Here is a 26,144-nt window from a genome sequence, read left to right as displayed (position 1 = left end):
TAAAAATCAAGCAGCAGCAATTTTTATTGAGAGACCTAAACTGAAAATAGGTTTAGAACATAATTTAAAAAAATAAAACAGCAAAAGTAGCAAAAAATATATGACCTTTTAAAAAACATTTTCCTTTTTTTTTTTTTCCTTTGTATCTTTGTTTTTAATATATAGCAACTGATGCCTCCCAGCCACCAGGAGCATCTTACCCAATGGGTAAATCTCTGGTAACAACCCTTTTTAAAAAGACATGTAAATATATACTCAGATTTATACACTTTGTGTTTTCTTCATAGCTATGTACAAAGTCCCCAGGATGGGGCTGGGCCCCAGGGCCACAACACTGCTCCCAGCCTTGGCCTCACCATCCTCTGGTACCAGGTATTTGGTCAGCAAAGCAAATTAGTATCAGAATTAATAAGCCACTGGCACCATCTCTCTGGAGCAGAGGTCACCTTCCGTTGAGGCCCAAAGCACGCACTCCCCACCCCACGCCCCACCGCTGTAGCCCTGAGGACAAGGCACCTGCCACCAGAGCGCCAGGGGCTCGCGGGGTAAGGTAATGTCGACAAAACCAACACAAGAAAACCCAGTAAGCTCCCTTGGCATGCCTGCCCGGCTCCCACTCCCCACCCCTTCCAGGCAGTGCACGTTGGCAGGGCAGGCAGTGCGCGTTGGCAGGGAGGGGTCTTGGTCCAACACATGGAAGGGAATGAAGTGGCTGCCAGCCAGCAAGTACCTGCCTCCCTGCTCCTCTCTCTCACAAGCAGGTTGAGAGGAAGAGGAAGAAGAGAGGTGAGCTCAGTGGGGTGAAGGCAGGCCACACAGGAAGGCCTCTGGCTGGCTCAAGCCAGCAGGGGAAGGGGAAAGGAAAGGCAGTGAGTGCCGCAGGGTGTGGGGCGGGCACGGGGACACGGTTGAAGACGGAGTCTGGGGAGGAGTACAGGTGGAGTGGTGGTCAGCGTCGTTTGAGTCCGCCATTGGCAAGCTGGGCTGGATGTCGGGGCAGACAGGGCTCCTCGGGCAGCGGCTCATGAGAGAAGACGGAGTCCTCCCCTGAGGAGCAGGTGGAGCTTCGGGTGTCGGGAAAGCTGGGAGAGTATTGGTCCAGGGGCATTGACAGGTCCAGGTACTCCTGCGCCGGGGGAGAGAGAGAGAGAGGGAGAGAGAGAGAGGAGCCATGGGCCACACATTCTCCCTGCAACAGTACTGACTCAGAGCCTACCTAAGGAAGACCAGGAAAATGGGAACACAGCAAGGGTTAAAAAGAAAGCAGATTCGATGGTGGTATTGAGGTCGGGTGGAGGGTAAGGGCGGGCGGAAGACAGTCTCACCTGATTGGAAGTCAAGGCCACGATTCGATCCAGGTCTTCCACCAGCTGCTTGAAGGTAGGTCTCTGAGAGGGTACTGCGTGCCAGCAGTCACGCATCATCATGTACCTGTGGTAGGAGGGCAAGCAAGGTGAGGCCCAGTAAAAGCAGACTACAAAAACAATTGTGGAGGAGGGCTCATGGGACAAACGACTCAAAAGAGCCGCACCAAAGACCCTTGCCCCCCTCCACCCATCAGTCACAGGCTTGTTTCCCCGGGTGCCTAGCCTGAGACAGCAGCGATCCCCCGTGCTCACAGCTCATTGGTGCAGTTACTGGGCTTGTCCATGCGATGACCCTCCTTCAGCAGCTTGAACAGCTCCTCCACTGGCACGCCGGGATACGGGGAGCCGCCCAGAGTGAAGATTTCCCATAGGAGCACCCCAAAAGACCACCTATGGAGGAACACAGAGCCACTGGGTTGCTGGGCACAGAGATTGGCCAGCCCGCCAGCCGGTCCCGTACTTCTCCCGAGCCTCCCCTGCGCCAACACGAGTCCTTAACGACCAGGGAGACATCAGGAGGCAGTGTTGGAAAACAGACAGACTTTTCAACAGCTGGGAACACAGCGAATGGATACACAACAAGGTCTTGTCTCAAGGGGAGAAATGCAGGACTCTATCCTACTGGATTGCCCACCCCACCTCAAATCCCAAATCCCCGCCCCCCTCGAACAATTGTTTATTCAAACTCACACATCACTCTGGTGGGTGTAGATCCGGTCAAACAATGCCTCGGGCGCCATCCACTTCACCGGCAGCCGGCCCTGCAAGCAGCACCAGGGGGAGATCATTCGTGGCTTGGGCCAGAGAAGGCCAGGACAAGTTGGGGCCCCGGGGGGATGAGGTTTGGTGAGGGGACAGGGAGGTGTGCCCTTTCGGCTCATCCTGACATAGCATTCCTTGGGCAAACCACCCGCCTGGGTCACAGCAGGGAGGTCTGAGTGGGAGGAAGCCTCCTGGAGGCAAGCTGGGGCAGATGACAGGAGCTCAGGGGTCTCGTCAGCACTCACGTTGGTGGTCTTCTTATAGTAGTCAATGTGGTGAATGTCTCTGGCTAGGCCAAAGTCAGCTATCTTCATCACATTGTCCTCCGTCACGAGGACGTTCCTGGCGGCCAGGTCTCGGTGTATACACTGTAGAGCAAGGAAGGGAGAGATGGGAAAGAGGAAGGGGCGAGTGGGTGAGGGACCATAAGGCTTTAGGGCCGGACACCTGAAAAGCACACAGTCGCCCAACGGTCGGTCCCCCTCTAGTGCAGCACTCATTTGGCAGCTGGCAGGCCCGCTCACTTCCTGAGCCTTTTCCCTTCCACAGGGGACTTGGGATCCTGAACATCCATCTTCCTCTAGAAGGTCTGCCTCCTTTCGGCCTCTCCAAACCCCTCCTGGCTCCTGACTTTAGCAACCACCCCCTTATCCGCTTTCTTTCCTAGTCCCCCCAACTCTTTAAGGTCAACCTATTTAACATCATAAACTTATTTAAACAGGTTGTTTGTTGTTAAGCGTATACAAAGGAGAACACACACCAACCCAACAGTTTCTACGTGTACAATGCATCGACACCGATCAAATTATTTGAGCCGCTCAGCAACCATCCACAGCCTAAGGTTCCGAATCGATTCATTTGATCTCACAGAGATCGAGCTTAGGCGAGCAGAATGCTCAAAGCACAATGCTTACGAATTTAGCTGAACTCCTGTTTGGCTTTAAGGAAACCGTCGAGGCTATTTTTGGTTTAAGATGTAAAGATTATCTCAGAGCAAGTTTCAAGGTGCCAACCAAATCTCAATGGCTTGGGCAATTGTGGATTCTACAAGTGTTTGAAATTCTGTTCTGCATTTCCTCCCTTCTGGTTAGGATTCAAAGTCAAAATACTGGAGTCCTGGAGAGCTCTGGTCCCACCCTGACTTCATCCAGGGGAGGCGTTAAGCTCCGCACCTTCTTGGAGGCAAGATACTCCATGCCCCGGGCCACCTGGTAGGCACAGGACACCAGGTCCTTGGAGGAAAGCTGCTCCTCTGGGTTGTGGCTGGGGTTGTAACAGTATTCCAGCCCAGGAGGCCTCCGGGCCTGCAGATATTCCCGTAGGTTGCCCTTGGAGGCATATTCCACGATGACGTACAGGGGACCTGAGAAAGCACAGGAAGGAGAGACCATCAGGGCTGCGGACAGGCAGGTACGCAGGCCGAGTTTCCTTTACCTCAAGGAACCTACCATCCCTACCGCTCACCATTCCTCACCCCCTCTTTTCCTGTTTCCCCCTTGGAAGATCAGGAGCATTCTGCCACCCAAGAAAAATCTGGATTAAAAAAAAATTCTCCCCAACCCGGTCCAAGAAGTTCTCAAGCAGAAGTTGGGAGGCCTAATCTGGGCACACCACACATTCCTTATTGTGTCAACGCGCTAAATAACCTGCCTTCTCAGAGGATGCCCGCAGGCACCAGTCTAGACCCCAAGACATACATTCCAACTCCTGCCGAAAGACCTTTTCTTAGTCCCGTTCCTTAAGGGTAGCTATGAGACGCTACTGATCAGTGTTGTCACTGATACTCCCTCCCCTGAATCTGCTCGGCATTCTCCACGATGGGCCCTGTAATGTAATGCCACAGGCAGGGCGGGAGGCGAGTCGGCTTGGCCCTTACCATCTTGCGTGCAGGCCCCCAGCAGGTTGATGATGTTCTTGTGCTTCCCAATCATCTTCATCATCTCCATTTCGGAGATCAGGTCCGACAGGTCTTTCTCTGTGGCATCCGCTTTACGCAGACACCAGAGGAAGGAGGGAGACTCATTTACTTGGGAAGGGAAGAAGTCGGTAGAAAAGCCAAAGGAGAGTGGGGGACGGCATATGCCCAAAGCGTCCCTTTCCTCTGGGACTTCTTCTCCCTTCCCTCTAGTCTACTGGAGCAACTGCTGTAGTTACGTGGCAGCGAACGGGGGAGAGACTACGGCGAGAGAAAGCCGCTAGCAATGGGATCTCATATAAACGCCTGGACACGACCCAAGTTGCCACTGAGAGGGAAAAGTATGGCCATCACCATCTCAGAATTCAGAATGCTGCTTCTATGCACAGCGTGAGCCATCTTCTTGGCCCGAGGCCCACCACTTGCTTTGAAAGGAAAAGGGGGGTTTTCTCGGGGACAGAAACATCACTTACACTTCAACATCTTCACAGCCACTTTGGTCACACGGTTGGGTTTGTCCTTGTCCAGTCCAATGGCCTCAGCCAACACCACCTGCCCGAAGCAGCCCTCTCCCAGGGGTTTGCCTAGAACCAGTCTTTTGGAGAAACAAAGAGTGGCATAAGTCAGGGCTGGTACCATTCAGTCCTTTAGAGGACATCCCATCGCCATACTTCACCCCAGTGAAGAGTAGAAGTTGGGAATTACTATTCTGGAGACATCTGGTCTACCTTTTCTCCCTTTAGTATATTCAACGTCCATAGGTAAGAGTACCTATGGGGAGAGTCTCTCATGATCGCACTGATTAGAGCATCACCTGTCACGAGGCAGCTCCCAGCGTGGGTCTTCGGGAAGCTCATATTCAGAGACCCCGGCCAGCATGGGGGTTCCGCTGGACGAGAGACGCGAGGGCCGGACCAGTAGAACCCCAGAGTTCATGGAAGCGCTGGAGTCAGCTGACACCTACAGGGAAGAGTGGGGTCACCCTTCCAGCAAGGAGAGGGAGATGGTGGCGGAGCATCTTTGCAAGTCCTAGGCAGGGCTTTCGACCCAGGGCTGCGGTCTGGTTCGTGCACTGTTCTTTCCCAGCACAGAGTACTAGGTAAAATAAGCTTAAAAGGTCACAGGACCTAAATTCTAGTTCTTACTTCTGGTGCCAACCAACTAGCCTTTCCGAGCCTCACTTTACTCACCTTTAGAATGAACTGACTAAATGATCTCTGCATTTCATTTCCAGCTTGGCATTTTATAACGTATTAGATCTAATAACTCTCATTTTGTCCTAGTTTTTTTTTTTTTTTTTCAAAAACACAACTCCAGACTATGGGTTCTTAACTCCAGAATTAGTGGTGTTCAGTGCGAATGTTCACGTCTTCTCCCTTTGGCATCACTTTCTTTCAATGAGGAAAAGTGGGGCATGCGGGGACCAGAGGAGGTCTGGGGGACATGACTCAGGCCTGGTATCTGGGTCAGTTCACATGCACTCTCTCAGTATACAGTCTGGACAGGGCCTTCTCCCACTCCATGCAGCAGGCGAGTTGGGGCATGGTGAGACTGGAGAATGCAAGGGCAAGAACAGCTTACACCTGGCGGCTCTGGGACGGTCAGTGTGGGAAGACCCAATGACCTGGCCCAGAAGTACAGTGGGGAGGCCGGGAAGCACAAGGGCCCCAAGAGAAATCCCTGGCCAAGGTACGGGAGAGAAGGTGGTGCAGAGCGTGCAAACCCCCCATCTACTTTCTGTTACCTGTCTGCGCAGAGGGATGCTCTTGGCCAGCTTGTGCACGGCCATCTGGCTGTGGAAGTCACTCTTCTTGGTGCTGCTCTTCATCTTGTAGATGATGACAGACCCCACCATGCAGGAGATGAGGAAGGCCCCCGTGCAGTAGATGATGATCTCCAGGTACAGGGGTGATGTCATCACTGCCGGCCTCTCCTCCAGGGCTGAGTCGGTGTGAGGAGAATGTTAGCAGGCTCTGGGGACCCGAGCTATAGGGGCCTAGCTCCGCAAGAGAAACAATAGCCATCTCCTTTCCCTCTGGGATTTTTAGGTGGAATCCGAGTCGGGTTCTCACTCAGTTTGGGACTGGCACCGATAAGACCACACATTCTCTGATCTTGAAGACTTTCTTATTTGTACGTGAAGCCAGCAGGAGGGATGGGTTTGAAGGTAAGTCCCAACATTGTTAATTCAGGAGCTCTCTTTGCTCAAGGAGAGCTGGGCTATTGGTACCAGGTACTCCTGTGTGGGAGAACTGAGTTTCTACTTCTGGGAGCTTCTCTGCCTCCTTATGGAAAAGATGTCCTTCTCCACAGAGCCTCAGCGTTGGGGACCAATGGGGAGAGTTGTGAGTCTTTTGTCTCTGATAGCCAAGGAGTTTCTGAGGGCAGGGATGGGGCTTTATTATGCCTGTGTGCCGCAGCACCTAGAGGGAGACCATCTCTCCTGACTTCTGCCTCCCATCAATCAATCATCTGTTTGGTCAGACAGGTAATATTTTTACACCTATCCAAACCATAAGCAAAGCTATTTAATTTCCGAATAGGTTTTGGGCTGCTCTAAACGAGGGGTGGGGGTGGGCAAGGAGTAAGTTTTACTTTTGGTAGTTCTTAAGGATTCGACTCAGTGGACCCGACTCCTAAAATGTAAGAACTTAATAGGGTGCAAGACACAAGTCTTAATTCTGGAAATGTCAGAAGGCAATGTGCGTGTGGAGGGGTGAGGGGGCTGGTGTGACCCTCGCCTTCCATCTTCCATTTAGCATTCTGCTCCACTCCCACCAGAAGCCCACTCGGCTCCAGCTGTTTTCCCGTCAGCGTGAGGTGGCTAGGAGAGCTCACAGCTCCGCACAGAGCGTCACCAGCTTTTTCACAGAACATTCCCTGCCCCACCCACGCAAATACCCCTCTACCCCCCAGGCCTTCTCCCACTCCTCCCCTCCCAGACACCCCAGCTAGCCACGGGGGCTGCTACCCCTGGGAACCATCCCAGAGAGGCACGAAGCACAAAGCCCAGGCTGCGCCTGGCAGAGAACGTCCCGCAGCCTGGCAAGGAGAGGGCCGAGCTGCTAACAGGGAGAAGTGTTTCTGTTTTTTCTTTCCCCAGTGTCGAGAAACGAAGACAACTGGTTGGCAGTACATGGGAGGCACGAACGGGACAAGACAGTGACAAAAACAGAACGCTTCTCTGCCTCAAGAAGGGGCATTATCAGACCCTGGCAGATAAGCAGGGCAGAGGGCGAGACAGGGAAGAGAAGAGAGAGTCGGGAGAGCAGTCACCAGACATGCAGGACACTCACAGAGGCAGCACCAACCATCCCACCACCCTGAGCAGGCCACAAGCTCCGTCCTTCCCCGCCCGACATAGACACTTGGCCCCTGAGCAGAGGAGGAATGTCAGCCATCAAAGAGGATAAATGGGGGCAACATTGAGCCCACTGCTGCTGCCCTGGGCCAGGTTGTATTTACAGTGGGTGAAGTTCAACTGTCCAGGAGGCTGGAGCCTCGCCCTCCCCTACAATCAGAGGACACCAGTATGGAGGGAGAGATGAGGACCACTCCTCTTATGGAGTGTCTGCATTCTCTTACAGAAGGAGGGCAGTCTTTTCTAAGGTGCTAGGGCTGACAGAAAGCACCAGGCAGTTCCCTCAGCCCCACCAGGGCTAAGTGGATGAGTGAAAGCTGCCGGGCCCAAGGACGGAAGGAGCCTGTGTGCAGAAGAGCCAGCTGCAGGTTAAATCCAGATCCCGGGCATGCATTGCACAGGACCAGGGGAGAGCCAGATGCGGGCACTCAGGTGGGAGGCCTCCACGTTCCTGCAGAACTAGAGAAGCTCCTGCCCTGGCTGAGAGGTGGGACAAAATGCCAGCGCAGGACAGGGCACACTGCAGGCAGGGAGCTGCCTGAGGCCCGTGGGGCCCATTCCTCTACCTTTCCCAGCTCTGTGTCTCCCCGGGTCCTACAATGCATGCTCCCCCCGTGCCCATGGCGAGGGCAGGACATCGAGAGGAGAAGTACAGTGTATACCTTCCAGAACGGTCAACCATGCAGAGTGATGGGAGAGTCCGATAGAGTTACCCGCCAAGCACGTATACTCCCCCGCGTCCTCAAAGGAGACATTCCTTAAGTGAAGCACTTCCATCTCTTTGTCGGTGGTATTAACTCCGGCAGTCTAGAAGAGACAACGGAAGCAAAATGGACAAGCACAGGACATCAGACCTCCAAGAGACCAGAGAGAGAGAGAGAGAGGACGAAAGAGAAGGGGGAAGAATCAGAGGAAGAAACATTCCCCAGCGTCTCCTTTGCAAAAAACGAACCAACAAAAACCACCAGGCAGCGAGACCTGTTAGAGGAAAAGTGAGACCCTGCAGGAGGAACTCCGGCAGACCTGAGAAGACGACGGCTGGTTATAACCCTTCACCAGCCCCGGCAGCCCCTGGCCCATCCAAGCATGCGGGCAGTGGGCAGCATGGAGAAATGAGGCCCAGCGGGCAGGGGGCTGTTTGGTTTCAGGTAAAGAGAGTCAGAGGGCACACACAGAAGGGATGGGAGGGAGACACATACACACACACTCTCTCTCTTTCTCTCCTTTTTCTTGTCCAGCACTCAAACCTGCAGTCTGAAGTATTCTTAATGTAGTAGCCAAACTGCAGCCACAGACACGTGCACACACACATGCAACTGAGGAACACACAGAAGGCACAGAGGGAGCCAGCAGAAACCAACACGGTATACCGAACCAAACCAGCCTCCCCGGCCAGGCATTTTTCCATGGCTCTGGGCTCTAAAGGTATAGGAGGCTCACAGGGAGAGCTCGGCGCTGGCCGCCCCAGCAGCCAGGGGCCTACATGAACTCCCAGCACAGGGCCCCAGTCCATCTTCCCATTACCTTTTGCCACTGGTCTGGTGACCGTGAGCCACGCAGACTGGTTAGCTTCACCAATATAATTGGAAACCTTACACACATACTCCCCGCTCTGGGCCTCTGTCACATTGAACAGGGTCAGCACCTCCGCATCCGAGCTATTAATCCCCGAATGCTGGAACAAACCAACGACACACCAGTCAATTGGGCAAACACTTGAGACGAGACCACACCCTGCTTCCATGTCGATTTCAGGCAGGCCCAAGAGGCCTTGGCTTTTAAGGCGAGGGAGACATTCAGTGAGATTTAGCATCTTCTCAAAAAATTTTTTTAAGTAGGATGAAAGAAACACGTGCACTTCAAAAAGGCAAAACATCTGACTGAAAAATAACTTTAAATGTCAAAAATAACAAAGCACAACCCCACTCCAGTGTGCTGCTGGGGGGGGGGGGCATTCGGGGAGGGGTTACAATGAAGAGAGTGGCCATGGCCCGAGGCCACAGCCCCATCTGCAACAGAGGTGTCAGCACCAGCAGGGAGTCCAAGGGATGGCCGGTAAATCTTGGGGACAGCCACGCCAGGGGAGGATGAGTCTAACTCTGGGACGAGGAGCTGACCGCTTTCCCAGCTCCTGGTGACTTCCTGTTGCAAGAGCCATCGAAGGGTGAGGCCATTACCTTCCCTGGATTAATGGAGCGTTCAGGGCCAGTGGGAGTCTGAGTGTGCAGGAAACAGGAAGGGAATGCCATGACTCCCGACACGGCTCACAATTTATATGTGACATGTGCCTGCTTCCCAATGCGATCTAACGATGCCTTATCATGCATCCTGCTGGCTAGAGAGCGCATAACCCAGGAAGCAGGGCAGAGGTTAGGGCATGTCTGCTAGCGCGGGGCCTCAATCTGGGGTAACAAAAAGGCTGAAGCCCCACCCCACCCCCCCAACGCCAAACTCACAGTCATTGAGTTAATGCTGACTCAGAGTAACTAAGAGTAACTAATAACCCCCTGTGGGGAGTTGACCCCAAAGGCACATCATGGCAAAGTCATCTCCTCGCTCTTTAGAAACCAGCATGGTACTGCCCACTCCCCACCCCACTGTTCCCAGCTCACTTCCAATTTGTGATCTCTGTCGCTTGTGTGTGTGTGTGTGCGCACGCGCCCATGTTACAAAGTGGAGTGTGTCTGAAAGTCAGGAAGGCATCCCTGTTGTACGCATTGGGCCTGCACACAGGACATGAGCCTCCCTCCACCTCCCACCCCTGCTAGTCCCCATGGAGACCGAGACCAACCGAGATTATTACCTTTAGGATCTGGACATAAGGCAGGTTGTCTGGACCAATCTTACTCCCATTCACTTCGATGTGCTTCAGCCACTGGATGTGGGGCTGTGGGTCACTATACACCTTACACATGAATTCCACATTGCTGCCCAGGGCCACTGTCTTGTTGGCAGGTAACCCTGCCTGCAGGATGGGCCGGTGAGGGGACCGCTCTGTGGAGGAAGGGAGAGGGGAGGCTCTTCAGACCGTCCAGTGAAGCATTCCCACACCCTGGTGCATTGGACCGAGACGGAGAGGCCCCCTGTGTTCCCTGCTGCACCCCGTTCCATGGGAACATCTCCTCAGACCCTGAGCAGCTGATCAGGCAAAGCACCCCCAGGAATAAAGTCTCTCTTGGAGAGCCCTGTCACTAACTCAGTCCTGCTGGCAGGCCCAGCATAGCCACCTTCTTAACTAAATGGGCAGCACTCAATTTTGTTATGCAAAGTGTGGTCCAGGAGCACCCACCAATCTCCACCAGGGAGCTTATTAGAAATGCACTGGAGTAGAGTCTTTTCTTTTTAAAATTCACAATATTAAAAGAAAAACCGAAAAGCAAGACAGGGCGGGATGCATTACTGTGCAATGCTCTGCTTTACAATCTCCAGAGAATGAGAATCAGAAGTGCTAGATTCCAGCGGTTCTCAACCTGTGGGTCGAGACCCCTTTGGGGGTGGGGGTCGAATGACCCTTTCACAAGGGTCCCCCCAGTCATAACAGTAGCAAAATTACCATTATGAAGTAGCAACAAAAATAATTTTATGGTTGGGGGGCTGGCGGGTTCACCACAACATGACCCTGCATTAAAGGGTCACCGCATTAGGAAGGTTGAGAACCACCGCGCCAGAAGGAAGCAGTGTGTCCATGAGCTTGGAGTTAGGCCCCAGCATGGGTCTAGCTTTCCTGAGCTCCTGCCTGCTTGCTCTCAGAGCTGAAGGCATAGTGCCCACCTTCCAGCAGGGCCACGAGAACCACACATTGCTGAACTCATTAAAAAGTAGACACTGTGATGTACCTAAACCCATAGAATTTTTTTTTCTGGACTGACAACATTCATATTTAAGTCATAAGCAATCGTGGACCAAAAAGAAGGAAATAGGTACCACTGTGTAAAATCTGAGGAATTCTGGTAGTGTAATGGTTATGCATTGGGCTGCAGCCCGAAAGGTCAGCAGTTTGAAACCACCAGCGGCTCCTTAGGAGGAACGAGTAGGGTTCATTCCCATCAAGTTACAGTCTTGGAAACCCGCCAGGGCAGTTCTACCCGGTCCTAGAGGGTCACCATGAGGTGGCATCAACTCGATGGCAAAGAGTTGTTTGTCTGTTTGTTGGTGTGTAATTTAACTTCACAATTCGAGTCACCTTTCAGGAGAGACTATCACAGTACTTTCCATATTACAGTATACAAACAGCTGAGAGAGATCCCTTCTGATCCTCCTAACTCTGTTTTACAGAGGCATGGCCAGTGGGCATCAAGTCAATCTGACTCCTGGTGACCTGGGGTGTGTCAGAGTAGAACTGTGCCCCATTTTTGGGGGACACTGGCACAATCCATAATTTATCCAGATATCACCAGCTATACATGCACTTACTTGTGTGTGTGCTTAAATGTTTATTGTGAATCAGGTATGAGTTTACATATCAGATCATTGTTTTGGCATTCAGCCACCTAGACAGACGATCACACCGCTCACGGCTTGCCCTGTTCCTATCCCCCACTCCCCCCATCGTGCTCTTACACCCCTCTCTTCTCTGCTCCTTAGGGGTTTCCATGTCTGGTTACAGAGATCGCCAGGATTTTCTCCAAAGGCCCTTTTGGGGGGTCTCAAACCACCAGCCTTTTAGTTAGTAGCCAAACACATCAACCTGTTGTAAGCACTCGGGGCCCCTTGGCTGTTTGTAAACACCCTGCTCTCATTCCTCTAAGCTCCACTCCTGCGGCCTTTGCACTCTTACCCACAACGTCGAGCTGGTAGGTGTGGTTGATGCTGCCATACTCGTTCTCCACAATGCAGGTGTAGTTGCCTTTGTCCGAGGGCACCACAGAATCCATTATGATGCTCCATGTGGCATAACGAACCTGAAGGGGGTAATGCCAGGGGCTCCACTGAGGGTCTAGAGGAAAACGGAGGTGAACCCCACAAGGCCTTGCCGGCACCCTGGGGCACTTACATACACAGTGGTGTATGGCCACCACCCTCAGAAATGAGTCCAAATGACCCATTTACAGCCACAAAGAACATGGTAGGCAAGCTGACAGCCCGGTGGGAGGGGCTCTGCAAATCTTCACCAGGGTTCTCAAAGCCACCCACACCCTTGACACAACATACCTTTTACAAACTCTCCCAAGTACAGCGGGAAATTATACCTGGACTGACTGCCCTTGAAATCTCACTCAAAAACCATCTCCTCTGGTCAGTTTTGCCCTTGCCTTCCCCTCTGAACCTCTACCAGGACGTCCTGCCTATATCTCTACTAAAGAATTTATCATCGTTGCCTTTTTATGATTGTTGCCCAGGTGCGAGTACACGGTTTTACTCTCTCATTATTCAGAGATGCCAGCATTGTTTTGGGCCCTCCACAGCTCAGTGCCCGGCAGACAGCAAGTGCTTGGTGTGTGAACTAAAAAATTCCCTACTCCTTTCTTATGTCTCCTGATCTCTGTGCACAAGACAGGTAGGACGAGAAACAGATAAGCCGGATAATCAGAGACCCTAACGAGGAGCTTGCTGTTTGTATTTCCTACAAATATAAATGGGCAGAAGGCATGAACAGACAATTTATGCTCAGGAAATGAAAAGGACTAACCAGGAAATTTTCTACCTCATTAATAGAGAAAATAAAGATAAGAGAACAATGAGATAGTTCCATCTATCAAATTTGCTGGCAAAGATGTAGTAAATGTACCATTCTTATACTCTGCTCTGGCAGAGTGAATTACTTTTCCTTTCTGGAAATTAATTGAGTAATATGTATCAAGGGCTTAAAACATGTTAAACTCTTAAACTAGTAATTTCACCTCTAGAAATCTGTCCTAAGAGAAAGTATTTTAAAATGCTAACAAGGGTGCAGGCACAAAGATAATCACTCCAACACTATGAGAGCAAAAATAAAGAGCTAAACATAGGTAAATTATGGGATAATCTACTGAGATCTTATGCAGCCACAAAAAATTATCTTTCAAATACATGGCAACTAAGGGTTCATAGTGGAACATTAACAAACAACAAGACATATGAGAGGGTACCCCCCCAAAAAAATAATAAACTGGGAAAAAAGCTGTACTGGGTGGGGCTCTCGTAGTACGCAGTTTTCCTACAAGGCGAGGAGCAAGAATGGGATTGCAGATGTGACAAATGTATTCAGTGTAATGGTGAGGACTTTGAAGGTGATAAGGTTGGTTTGTAAAAAAAATTAAATACATAGCTTTTGGGAAAAAACTTTGTTTTTCTTTGGGTACTCCCTCGTATGTACTACGTAACTCTGTAAGTACCATAGAAAAGAGACTGCTTAAAAGTTGAAAAAAAATTCTTATATTACTTTACAGTCAGTAAACACCATTGACAACCACGGAAGGGCTAAGGGTGCGTTCCGTTTCTCCTGTTGCTATTCTAATGCTGCCATACCAACTGTGTACCTTGTAGCCTCCAATCCTGTGGTCAGGTTTGAATTCTTTGCCATTTTTTAACCAGCGCAGCGTGGGGTTAGGGGTCCCACTGGAAGGGCATTTGAACTTCACAGTCTTGGCGGCCGGCACTGCATGCAATTTCTTTTCCATCTTTTCTGGGGAAGTCCAGTACGGGGCCACGGCTGTCCAGGGCGAGGCCAAAAGGGACAGACAGACGCTGGTCAGGCTCCAGTGCAGGGTCCATCCAGGCCAGGACCTGGAATTGCCCCACCCACCTGACAAACAACGACGCCCAGTGCGCCCTAACAGTCAGTCAAGCTCGGTGCCCACCCTCACACTCTTCCTCCATTTTCCACACTCATGGCCAGGCCCCCCCTCCACTCTCAAACGACTCCCCGCCCAGTATGGTAGGAAACAGTGTCTCACGCCTACGGTTTGGTTTGGTGTTGTCTGTCTCTTTCTCCTCTGAAGAGGAGTCATCATCATCATCGTCATCCTCTGAGGAGGGGAGAGCATCTAGGAGGAGGAAGATAAGGGCATTCATGTCTCTTTCCAAGGAAAGGGGGCTCTCTAGATTTCCATCCATATCAACAACCACCCCATCAAGGTCAGTCCAGTGACAAGGGAACAGAGACATCCATTCCCTGACGGTCCCCCAGCCCCACTTCTCCCTCAGTGACTGCCTGCTGGTGGGGCACACACAATGTATTGAAGAACGATGCTCCCCTACTTGTCCCCTACTCTAAACATACTCCCCCTCTGCCCAGGAGCCTTTGCACGGCTCAGGTCACCCATCAGGGTTAGCTGCTCCTCATTAATTTAAAGCCAGTCTGGATTTCGAGCCTGTCTCCCAGCCAGGGGGGCCACTTGGATGCTCGGGGTCTCACAACGAGAACCCCAGCGGTCTGCATCCTTGAGGGGCCAACCACTGGGTAGACGTGTGCCAGCACTTTCGTCTGAAAGCTGGAAAGCCGTTTGGGAGTCTGCTTGTTAAAGCTGGGAGCTTCTTTCCTGGAGCAGGCAGGGCGCCTACCGTAGTCTGAAGTGGCGGTGACCAAGGTCTGTGCCCAGAAGTCCCCACTCCTTTAGTTGATGGAACAGAAAGAGGGGGCTGGACACACACTGTGGCTGCCCATCGAGCTCATGCCAGGTCTCTCCCCGGCTCTTGCTACTGCTTTTGAGAGTCGCGAGGGAAAAGAAGCCACATTTCCTTATATGAGGGGCAGGTTCTAAGGGATTCCCCAGAGAAGGAGGTGTCATGCCAAGATCCCTGAGATACCCCAACGGCACAGAGAGAAAATGTTCAGGTCTAGTCTTATCCTTTCTGCGTTTGTGAAAGTCTTAACTCCTGCAACTACAACTAGCAGGCTGCCGAAGCCACCGGGCCTGGGGTGCCCTGCGTGCCCCAGAGGCTAGAGAGCAGCTGTCTCCCGTCCGGCTTGTGGATGTGGCTGGTGCCCCCTGGCTCCTTCCACATCACTGCAGGGGCCTCACCACAGGTTCTGGGACTCTAAACCACTAAGCCAGTGCCAAGTCCACATGGCAGGGCGATGGCCGGCTGGGAGCTGGCGATCTGAGCATGAGCAGGCTGTAGCGGAGACATCACCAGGGTCTTAATGCCTCCAGGAGCATCAGCGGCCTCCTTCTCCTCCTCCGAGAGAGAGTTTTTGGCCGCCCCAGATCTCTGCCCTGGGGCCTGTACCACTGGGTCACCCCTCTGAGAGCTAAGCCACGCGGCGGGCAGGGAGCAATGTTAGTGGGCAGCAGTTTCTGAAAAGCAGAATGGGGGCAGATCATGGAGGGGCGGGGAGGGGAGAGGTACACTTCACCCTGAAGTGAGCAGAGAATGGAAGGGTGGAGGGAGAGGGCCAGGACAGGGCTTGGCTACCAACCTGAGACATTGACGGAGAAGTAGGTGGTGTCGCTGCCCGAGGGGCTGCTGGTCACACAGGCGTACAGGCCCGAGTCGGCAGGCACGGAGTCCCGTACCTCCACCTCCTCCCCTGTGATTCGGGTGCGGTTGCTCTCCACCAGCTGCACCCCGTCCCGCAGCCAGTTGATGCTCTGCACATCGTCCCTCAGGCGGCAGCGAAGCTGCAGCGCGTCACCGGGGTGGACCAGGAAGGACTCCACTTCCACAGGGGCTCCCCAGGGCTGAGCTGCAGCCCCACACAGGGGCCAGGAAGAGGAGCCAAAGAAGGGGAGAGGGGGAGAGGGGGAGAGGGAAAGAGGAGAGACAAAGGCAATGACACTAGCCACACTGAACTGCGATGGCCCAGCACCCCTCGCTCGCTCAGGGCGATGCAGCTGGGGGCAAATGGCTGGCTGCCTGGGGACTTCGCCTCTTCTTCTCCACCCCATCCCCCTGAAGGTCAAAGGAAGCGAGAGGCAAAAGTTAAGAAGCAGCTGCAATAGCATTAAGCGGGTCCTATCTCATGTCCCTCCATTCTATGGGGCAAGGTTGGTCCTCCAAGAACTTCTCTGTCCTGAGTGGGCTTCGTCAAGAACGGCCACTTCCCGGAGAACAGCCTGTCCATCCCCTTTGGCTGGATCAGCCTCACACCTCGCCCTAGAACAGGTGAACAAACCCTGCTCCGGCAAAACCCAACAACAGCCCCATCCCAGGGGAGAGCAGGTATCTCTTGTCCGCCAGGGGCTGAGTTCAAGGGATTCAGTGACACCCCTCCCCACCCCCACCCCCACAAGTCAGATGTGTGAGAGACAGCCCAAGGAGAGGTCAGCTCAGGGGAGCCTCCCAGCTAACAGGTGCCAGGCTGTGGGATTTGGGGCTTTTGCCTATATTAGGAACGTGGGCCTGCAGCTGCCACAAACCCCACACTTGCTCTGGCAGCCTAAACTGTTGCACACAAAGCTCCTTTCTCCTTACTCACCCCACAGCCTGGCCTGGCCTCTCACACACCCACAGTCCTTCCTCTCTGCACCCCCGCCCCAACCACGTCAGGCCCACCACATCGACTGCCTCGCTCTCACCACTCCCCCTTGCCCCCAATTGCAGTGTGGGGCCAGCCCCAGGACACCCACGGCTCACGAGAACTGTCCGAGAGTTTCCACCAGCAACAGTCACTTCTTACACACACACACACACACACACACACACACACACACACACACGCTGAATCCACCATCCCGGGGGAGGGGCTACCATTTGGCTCCTGAACACTCGGCCTCACTCTTCTTTAGCAAGGGCGACATGTATTTCCCATTGTGCGTTGGGGTACTCCCATGTGCGCCTGTCATCCTCAGTCAACTGTCCACCTCCCACCAGAAGAACAAACGTAGCGCCGCTCATAACAACCACCTGACCATGCCTATGGCCTGATTGCTCACCACGGGTTCACTAGAAGAGGCTCGTGGGAGCTACTGGCCAAGTCCCCAGAGCATGGGGCTCTGAGACTCTTGCACCCACTCACCCCTGGCTCTGACTCACAGCTGCTCCGTCTGGCTGCAGAGCCCAGGCTTGTCCTTGCCTATTCCCACGCAGGCGCTAGTCCTCAGCTTGGTGAGCAACTCCTCCTTATGTGGCCTCCCACCAAGCTTTCTCACAATAAAGGCAGCCATTCTCAACCTGTGGGTCACAACCCCTTCGAGGGTCAAAGGACCCTTTCACAAGGGTCACCTAAGACCATCGGAACAAATATTATTTCTGATGGTCTTAGGAACCAAGACACGTTCCTCTATCGGTCTTCAGGTGGGTCTGCCCACATGCAGAAACGCCCACACACGAGTACCCGGCGTGATGACATCATCTGCCAACCCCATCGCATACACCCCGTACAAATACAGGTGTATATGACAGGGTGGGTGCCATCATGGACTTATGCAGACCAGTCACATATGTGTAGAGACCAGCTACTCTTTAAAAGCAGCTACTATGTTGAAAGCAGCAGTACTGGAGGTAAAAAGACATTTCGTGAATTATAATTACATATTATTTTTGTGATTAACCACTATGCTTTAATTATGTTCAATTTGTAACAATGAAAATACATCCTGCATATCAGATACTTACATTACGATTCATAACAGCAGCAAAACTACAGTGATGAAGTAGCAACAAAAATAATTTTATGGTTTGGGGGGGGGGGTGTCACCACAACATGAGAACTGTATTGAAGGGCTGAGGCATTAGGAAGGTTGAGAACCACTGCAATAAAGGCTGTCTCCCTTGTGTACCCAGTTCGGAGAATACATCTTAGCACAAATTGGGGCAGGGGAGTATGTCCTGAGCATCAGTCAACATGAGGCATGAAGGGTGGTTTGAACTTGAGGTACCTTGGGGGCCTTGAGAAGGGGGCATGGCTGAAGTCACAGGCCCTGCCCTGCTCCATTTTGAATCTCTGGCCATGGAAAGGGGGCTGCTGCCTTAAAAAGAGTTCGGAAGCCCCTCCACAGGCACACATTTATTTTGTGAATCGCTCAAGGGAAAGTGAGCCATGAAGGTGAGCAGACAACATGACTGATTCAAAATAAACTTTTGCAGATCCTGAGAAAAGTTATTCTTTCCATTTTTAAAGGTTTGTGGTTTTTGTGAAAAGAAGGTAGAAGAAACCCTTGAGGAAAATAGCAGCCACTCCTATGGATCAAATCTCATTTCCCTCAAATGACCTCGCTAATTAAATATTTTGCAGCTCGTGATCTGTACCAATAATTGGTCCAACAGTAAACTCAGAGTCTTAGTCTCTGTTCTGACAGATCCCAGAGACAAAAAACACCTCTGAGAGACAAAAAGGGCAACACCAAGTGCCAGGAGAAGACAGCACGGGGACCTTGGCCCTGAGAAGACCCTTTCTGGCTGCCTTGGGCTCCTGTCCCCACCTAGATCTGCAAACAAACGCTTTCAGCATGGCCAGTGTAGTTTGTACACAGAACTGTGCGGTAGAAGTCATTGATGAGGGCATGTTTTCATCAAAAATAAAATATGGAATTAAACAAGACAAACACTTCTACATGATCTAAATTTAAAAAGCCTTTAAGACATAGCTTTCTTTTCTCCCAAAGCAATCATTTAGACCCCAGTTCTTTTCAGGTTTGTCTCATCCTCCTCATTCCACATACTAGCTCAGGATAAGACAACTTCTGGCCCCTGGAGTTTAAACTCAGGCTGATTCCACATCCTTGATATGTTGTGTTATCTTACTCTCTTGATGAAGACCCTATTACTACTGTGTACAGGTAGGATAAGCTAAGCTCTCCACAACCTATCCAAACCCTTCTCTACCAGGAGCCCTCGCTCCAGCTTAGCTGTTCTGTTCTCCCCAAGGACGGTGTCCTGCCTCCACACAACAAAAGCTGGCTTCTGCTGAGGATCGCACCCATCCCTCTGGAGTCTACTGCCACAGGCTACTCAAAGTAGCAGGGCATATGACAGACCTCCAGAAAGCCCTCTTTTTAAACTGGCATCTCTACCCTAATCTCCTAATACACAGTTACTGTCTGTGCCACACAAATTTACCATCAGTTACATGCCATCTTGTTTTGATTCTTTAAAAAAATAAATCACTATTGGGGCAATTCAAATATCATAAAATGCACCAACCACTAATACCAACGATGAAGAAAATGAAAGGTTTTTACCAACATCTGCAGACTGGTATTGCTCACATATGCATTGATAATTACTGGTGCTTGGCATGCCGAAGTTGAAAACAACAGAGGTGGGTTAGTAATTGATAGCGCTTTGGTAATAGGAATGACCTAGAAATTGCATGATAAATTTTGCCAGGCCAAGCACTTCTTCATCACCAATGCCTTTTTCCAGTAACACAAAAGGTGGCCATACACACGGACCCCGCCAACTGGAAAACAGAAGAATCGAATGGGCTACAGTTGTAGAAAGGGATGATGGAGGAGCTCAATCAAAAACAAGGCCAGGGGCCAATTGCGGGGCAGAATAGCCATTGTTCACAATTGTTCACAAAGTTCGAGTTGAAGCTGAAGAAAATGAAAATCAGCCTCCCAGAGGTAAAGTATGACTTTCGTATATTCCACTTGAATTTAGAAACCATCTCAAAAGAAGATGTAACACACTGAAGATTACTGACTGTAGATCATGCAATTTGTGGGATGACATCAAGCACATCACACAGGAAGAAAGGAGAAAACGTGATTAAAATGACAGGAAAGAAAGAAAAGACCAAAACGGATGTCAGGAGAGACTGAAAAAAAAAATCCTCCCCCCCAACCTAGAAAAGCTACGGTGAAAGAAAGAAGCGATAAAGTAATACACAGCATAGGACCACCATCTTGGACTATATTTAGATCCATTAGCAGTTCTGGATTCTATTTTGCTAAGCAGTGACAGGGATCTTAAAAGCTTATGAGCAGCCATGTAGGATACTACCCGTTTCTTGCTATTCTGAGAGAAGAGTGAAGAAAATCAAAGACTCAGGTAATATAAATGGTCCAAAGGGCTGATAGGCTATATGAACCACAACCTCTACTAACTTGAGCCAAGAAGAACTAGATGGTGCCCAGCTACCACTATCAACTGACCACCGGGATCAGGATCACAATAGAAGGTGCTGGGCACAGGGGCAGAAAAGTCTAGAACAAAGTCAAAGTAATAAGACCAAATTTACTGTTTTGATAGAAAGTGGTGGAACTCTCAAGACTGACCCTCATACACCCTTCAAACCTGAACAGAACCCACCCCAAATGATCAACTTTCAGCCAAACAGCTAGACCTATAGAGTGAACATTAACACTTGTGAGCAATGTTCTCCTTCCAGCAATCAATCATAGGCAACCAAAAGGCAGCATTTGCCCAAAACCAAAGTTACTCCATCCAGGGAATTGTAACCAATGTCACAAAAGAAAATGGGTAGTTCAATGGGAAAGTAATTTGCTCCACAAACTTTCATCCAAAACCACAATACAACACTCTAAAACAAACAACAACAAAAAAGAGAGAGAGACATTCCAGTACATCATATAACACGTATGAACCTGAAGAAACTATGTTACGTGAAATAAAATAACAAACACCAAAAAATTATACCTTACCAAAGGGGAGTAAAAATGTAAGGGTACTTTAAGTTGCTCTAACAAAAAGAATGGTTGATCTTAGCCATTTCAGAAGGTAGCATATGATTAAGAATTGATGGTATTGAAGGAGAAATCTAAGGTGCACTGAGGCAATGAGAAAGAATAAGGCTCCAGGAATTGACTGAATACCAGTAGAGATGTTTCAACTAACAGATGCCGCATTGTACGTGCTCAATCATCTATGACAAAACATTTGGACAGCAGCTACGTGACCAACCTGTGTGGAGAGATCTATATTTGTGCCCATCCCAAAGAAAGGTGACATGCCAGAATGCAGAAATTATCAAACAATATCAGACTGAAGCAAAAATGGCTGATAGTAATTAAGAAACAGTTGTAGGAGCTCATCAACAGGAAACAGAAATTCCAGCCAGATTTCAATCTAAAAGAAGTACCACGGCTGATGTTGGATGGATGTTGGCTGAAAGCGGAGAATAACAAAAAGATATATGTGTTTCATTGAGTACGCAAAGGCATTCAACTGTGTGGATTATCACAAATTTCCACTAACAATTCGAGGAATGAGGACTCCAGACCACTTCACTGTCCTCATGTGGAACCAGTCCACACCCAGAGTTCTCGATTTGAACAGAAGAACAAGGGGTTACCGCATGACTGAAAATCAATAAAGGTGTGCGTCAGGGATCTATCCTCTCCCTATACTGCTGTCATCTGTATGCTGAGCTAATAATTTGAGAACCTGAAAAAAAAATAATTTAAGAACCTGGATTATGTGGAAAACAACATGGCATCAAGATGGGAGGAAGGCTCATGAACAAACTTTGATGTACATTTGATTAAACCTTGATTGCTGAAAGCAAAGAAGACACAAAACACTCATGAAGATCAAAGAATGTATCCTTCAGTACGGATTACAACTCAACATAAACAAAATAAAAGTCCTCACAATTGGAGAGAGCATTGAGGTTGCCTAGGATTTTTATAAAGAGGATGGCATCAGGATTGGAGGAAGGCTTATTAACAACCTGCAGTATGCAGATGACACAATCTTGCTTGCTGAAAGTGAGAAGGAATTGAAGCACTTGCTGATGAAGACCCAGAATTGTAGCCTTCAGTATGGATTACAACTCAATGTACGAAAAACCAAAATGCTCACAACTGGACCAATAGGTAACATCTTGACAAATGGAGGGAGATTGAAGTGGTCAAGGATTTGTGCCACTTGGATCCACAAATCAATGCTCATGGAAGCAGCCATCAAGAGATAAAATAAACTTACTGCATTAGGTAAACATGCTTCCCCAGACCTCTTTAGAGTATTGAAGGGCAAGGATGTTTCTTTGAGACTAAGGTGCCCCTGACCCACGCCATGGTGCTCTCCATTGCATGTGAAAGTTGGACACTGAATAAGGAAGACTGTAGAAGAATCAATGCATTTGACTTGTGGTGCTGGAGAAGAATATTGAAAGTAGCACGAACTGCCAAAAGGACAAACTGATCTGTGTTGGAAGAAGTAAGGTCATCGTGCTCCTTAGAGGCGAGAATGGCTAGGCTTTGTCTATTACGCTTCGAACAAAATGTCAGGAGAGACCAGTCCCTGGAGAGGGACATCTTGTTTGGTACAGTGGAGGGGTGGCGAAAGAGAGGAAGGCCCCTGAAGAGATGGACTGACACAGTGGCCGCATCGATGAACTCAGGTATAGGAAGAATTGTGAGGATGCTGCCAGACCATGCGGTGTTTCGTTCTGCTGTGCATAGGGTTGCTATGGGTCAGCGTCAAGGGGGCACCTTGAGTCAACAGGGCTTAATGTTACTTGGACCCACCATGAATGCCCATGGAAGTAACAATTAAGAAATCAAATGGGCAATTATCCTCTTTCAGGTATTTAAAAGAAATATGTCACTTTGAGAACTAAGGTATACCTGACCAAAGTCATGGTCTTTTCAGTCACCTCATAAGCATATAAAAGCTGGGCGATAAACAAGAAAGAATGAAGCACAATTGGTGCCTTTGAATCACAGTGTTGGTAGAGAAAACAGAATGCTTTTTAGAAATAAGGAGGGTGAGATTTTGCTTCACATACTTTGCATGTGTTATCAGGAGGGACTATTGTTTAGAGGACAACAGACTTGGTAAAATAGTGGAAGACCTTCAGTGGCGTAGGTTGACAAAAAAGCTTTGACAAAAAAGCTTCAACAATGGTCTCCGATATTGCAACAATCGTGAGGATGGCACAGGGCTGGGCCGTGTTTTGTCCTGATACATATAGTATTGTTATAAACTGGAACTGACTTGACTACACTGAACAACAAAAATTAGCTTAGGGCTAGAGTTATGGTGGACTTTTTTCAACGCTGACAGTGTCCTTGGACGTATGTGTCAGATTTTCCATTGGCAGGGTAACACCACTGTCCTCTAGTAGGTAACCTGAAAGTGATCAACCACTTACCTTCCTTACAGGGTCCTATCTTTTGTCTCACAGCTGTCAGTAGCATTCCTGACACTGGTGAATCCTATACAAGACAGGCTAATTCACCGCCAACCCTGCTCACTGGCAGCCCTTGACAACCAAATCACTCTCTCCTATCTCTCTTCGTCTTTCCCATTTAAATTTGTAGTTGAAGACGTCGGACAGGGCAAGATATGACAAAATAACCATTTATAAACTATCAAGGGCTCATGCGGGAGGGGGGAGCGGGGAGGGAGGGGAAAAATGAGGACCTAATGTCGGGGGTTTAAATGGAGAGAAAATGTTTTGAGAAACGATGTACAAATGCGCTTTACACAATTGATGTGTGTATGGATTGGGATAACAGTTGTATGAGCCCCAAATAAAATGATTTTTTTAAAAGAAAAAAAAAAAATTTGTAGTTGAAACACGCTGGCTCAGTGTCCTCTGAGCCACCCTTTTCTCTCATGCCCTGGTCAAGACCAAAGGCCAGGGCCATGCTTCAATTGACAGACACCTTTGTTGGGTTGCAGTCAACAAAGATGGTCATGAAAGATGAGGAAAAGAGAGCCAGCTTACTGCTCTCCCAACTTGAAACCATGGAAAGTTCCAACCCTAAGAGAACCTGATTCCAACCCTAAGAGAACCACCAGTTGTAAGAGTGGTGGTGGCAGTTAGGCACCCTTGGTACGGACTCATGGCTACCTGATTTACAACAGAATGAAACACTGCATGGTCCTGCTCCATGCTCACAATCGTTAAGTTTGGGCCGATGGCTGCAATGGCAAACAGAACACTTACTTTCTGAATCTTGTTTCCTAAGGGATGATGAAGCGGGGAATAGAGACTGTGGGACATTTGCTATATGCATTCCATGGTGACCTATCCTGAGGCAGAAAGTGTTCAACTGTAAATCAGATTAGAGCTGTCACTATTACAGTGTGTTAAGTGTATCCTAGAAAGCAAAGTGCATCGTGTTCCCTGTTCCAATGCCCACAGTACATTACCAACACTGGGTGTGGGACTTCAACATCCTTAGGAGGCATACTGTCCAAATTCATTTCCTTCCACCACTTCAACAACTTTCCAGGAGAGGTCTCTACTTAACTGGGTGGCCACAGACTGATGAGGGGCCTCTGGTGAGTGTGTATCAAGGTTGGGTCCAGTACCTGCCTCAGTGGTAGGGAAAGTAAAATGTATTCACCCATCATGCTTCCCTAACAGAGGTCTATATCCCCAGGGGCAATTAAGAGCATGCAAATCAATGCCTGTGCTTTTTAGTAATCCTCCAGGAAGCAGCTAGAAAGGAACAGAGCAGGGGGTTGAAGTTCTTATTTAGCTCCCAAGTTTAGGAGCATAATGAATGCTAATGAAGTTCTCCAGTGTCCTGGCCCCTCCCCACTTTCCCCCAACATCAAGTTTTTAACTCCCAACAAGTCAACAGGTGTGGCTCTTTCCTTATGGCACAGCTGATATCCAGCAGACAGGTCTGCAGGCGGCACAACAGATCAGAACCAAGTTCTTGATTCTAAATCTGTGTCTTCTGACAGCTATGGACACTGATAAGGTGGTGTAATGGGGAGGCCCAAAGCCAGACTAACCTTGGTGTTCTTGTAGAAGATAAGACCAAAGAGATGATGAAACTTTCTCCAAATATATCTATCATTAAGTGCCTCTGTGAATCCTTTTCACTGTGTAAAAAGAAACCAGTCAACCAAATGGCAGAAGCTATATGCCCTGAACTAACCAGGTGATACGATTCATGCACCACCTCCATGGGCACTAAGCAATACTGCAATACGAGACGATTGCATCAGAGCATGAGAACTAAGTACTAATGGCAGGGACGGCAGCAATTGCAAGAGTAACAGGCGCTGCCTTCAAACGACACATGTGTTTTGTGTATTATGGGAAGCATGTATGTTTACCTTGAACATTTACAACTTAAATTGACAAATAACTTCTCTGGCACAAACAACTTCTAATATTAGAAGCCACTCCCTTTTGTAGACAGCTGCTTCGCTGTGATAGGATGTGACATAGACCTTATCAATCGTAACCCATTGCCCCAGAGAGATTCCCACTCACAGAGTTCCTACAGGACAGAGTAGTGCCACTCCCTTGGTTTTCCAGGACTTTAAAACTCTACAGGAGTGTTAACCTCGTCTTGTTCCCCTCCGAGCAACTGGTAGGTTTGAGCAGCTGACCTCTTGCTTAGCAGCTGCATGTGCAACCCACTGTGCCACCAGGGTTGGAATCCCCAGAGGGACACCGACCCTGATAACGGACCTATGAAGTAAGTTACCCCGATGTGAGATGGACACCCTCGGTAGAACTCTCCCAGGCAAGAGCTAAGCAGAATGACGCCGTCGGTGAGTCTCAGGCCCTCTGGGAGACTAATACACTGTCGGTCACTGGCCACCCCCACCCTCAGACGCGAGATCTGAGCCCAATCTTACCCCTGAGCCTGGGCAGCTGGTCAGGCCTATTCCCCAAGGCAATTTATTAAAGCCAAATGCCTGAAGGGTGAAGATTTGGATTATAATTGTGGGGCAAACTTTAGTTGTGCCATGACTTCTCCAATAATCAAAATGAGTTTATGCATGATACATCTGATCATTTCTATGTTCTTAAATCAATTCCACAAGGCTGCAGCATTTAGTTTAAGAATAAAACCTAGGGGCCCTTTCCCCAGAAGAATTTACTTTAGAGGATGGCACTAAAGCTGCAGCTAGGGGAGGGAGAGGGGCATGTCTGATCAGAGCACACGGGAGCAAATGAAGGGGGAGGAAGAGAGAGTGGAGTACATCCTGG

General features: G+C 49.7%; 1 protein-coding gene across 7 annotated transcripts in view; it reads right to left on the bottom strand.

Annotated features, from left to right (window-relative positions):
• The window catches only part of FGFR1 (fibroblast growth factor receptor 1), a 49,943-nt gene continuing 23,799 nt past the window's right edge, over positions 1 to 26,144 (bottom strand). The window contains exons 2-17 of one of the 7 annotated variants that reach the window (XM_045286692.1): positions 15,747 to 16,013; positions 14,281 to 14,370; positions 13,864 to 14,036; positions 12,183 to 12,306; positions 10,209 to 10,399; positions 8,068 to 8,212; positions 5,783 to 5,985; positions 4,859 to 5,004; positions 4,518 to 4,639; positions 4,006 to 4,116; positions 3,302 to 3,492; positions 2,375 to 2,497; positions 2,058 to 2,128; positions 1,620 to 1,757; positions 1,326 to 1,431; positions 1 to 1,126 (exon numbers count right to left, since the gene is read on the bottom strand). In XM_045286692.1, coding sequence (XP_045142627.1) covers positions 950 to 1,126; positions 1,326 to 1,431; positions 1,620 to 1,757; positions 2,058 to 2,128; positions 2,375 to 2,497; positions 3,302 to 3,492; positions 4,006 to 4,116; positions 4,518 to 4,639; positions 4,859 to 5,004; positions 5,783 to 5,985; positions 8,068 to 8,212; positions 10,209 to 10,399; positions 12,183 to 12,306; positions 13,864 to 14,036; positions 14,281 to 14,370; positions 15,747 to 16,013 — 2,378 coding nt within the window. In that variant the 3' untranslated portion in view covers positions 1 to 949. The remainder of the gene's footprint in view (positions 1,127 to 1,325; positions 1,432 to 1,619; positions 1,758 to 2,057; positions 2,129 to 2,374; positions 2,498 to 3,301; positions 3,493 to 4,005; positions 4,117 to 4,517; positions 4,640 to 4,858; positions 5,005 to 5,782; positions 5,986 to 8,067; positions 8,213 to 10,208; positions 10,400 to 12,182; positions 12,307 to 13,863; positions 14,037 to 14,280; positions 14,371 to 15,746; positions 16,014 to 26,144) is intronic. The other 6 variants (XM_045286693.1, XM_004696216.2, XM_045286689.1 and 3 more) reach the window with 6 other exon arrangements.

This window comes from Echinops telfairi, unplaced genomic scaffold (genome assembly GCF_000313985.2).
Source record: "Echinops telfairi isolate 266 unplaced genomic scaffold, ASM31398v2 ScPeMD7_9;HRSCAF=40, whole genome shotgun sequence".
Taxonomy (NCBI): domain Eukaryota; kingdom Metazoa; phylum Chordata; class Mammalia; order Afrosoricida; family Tenrecidae; genus Echinops; species Echinops telfairi.
The sequence above is the reverse complement of the archived record's forward strand: the minus strand, read 5'-3'. Positions and strand labels throughout refer to the sequence as shown.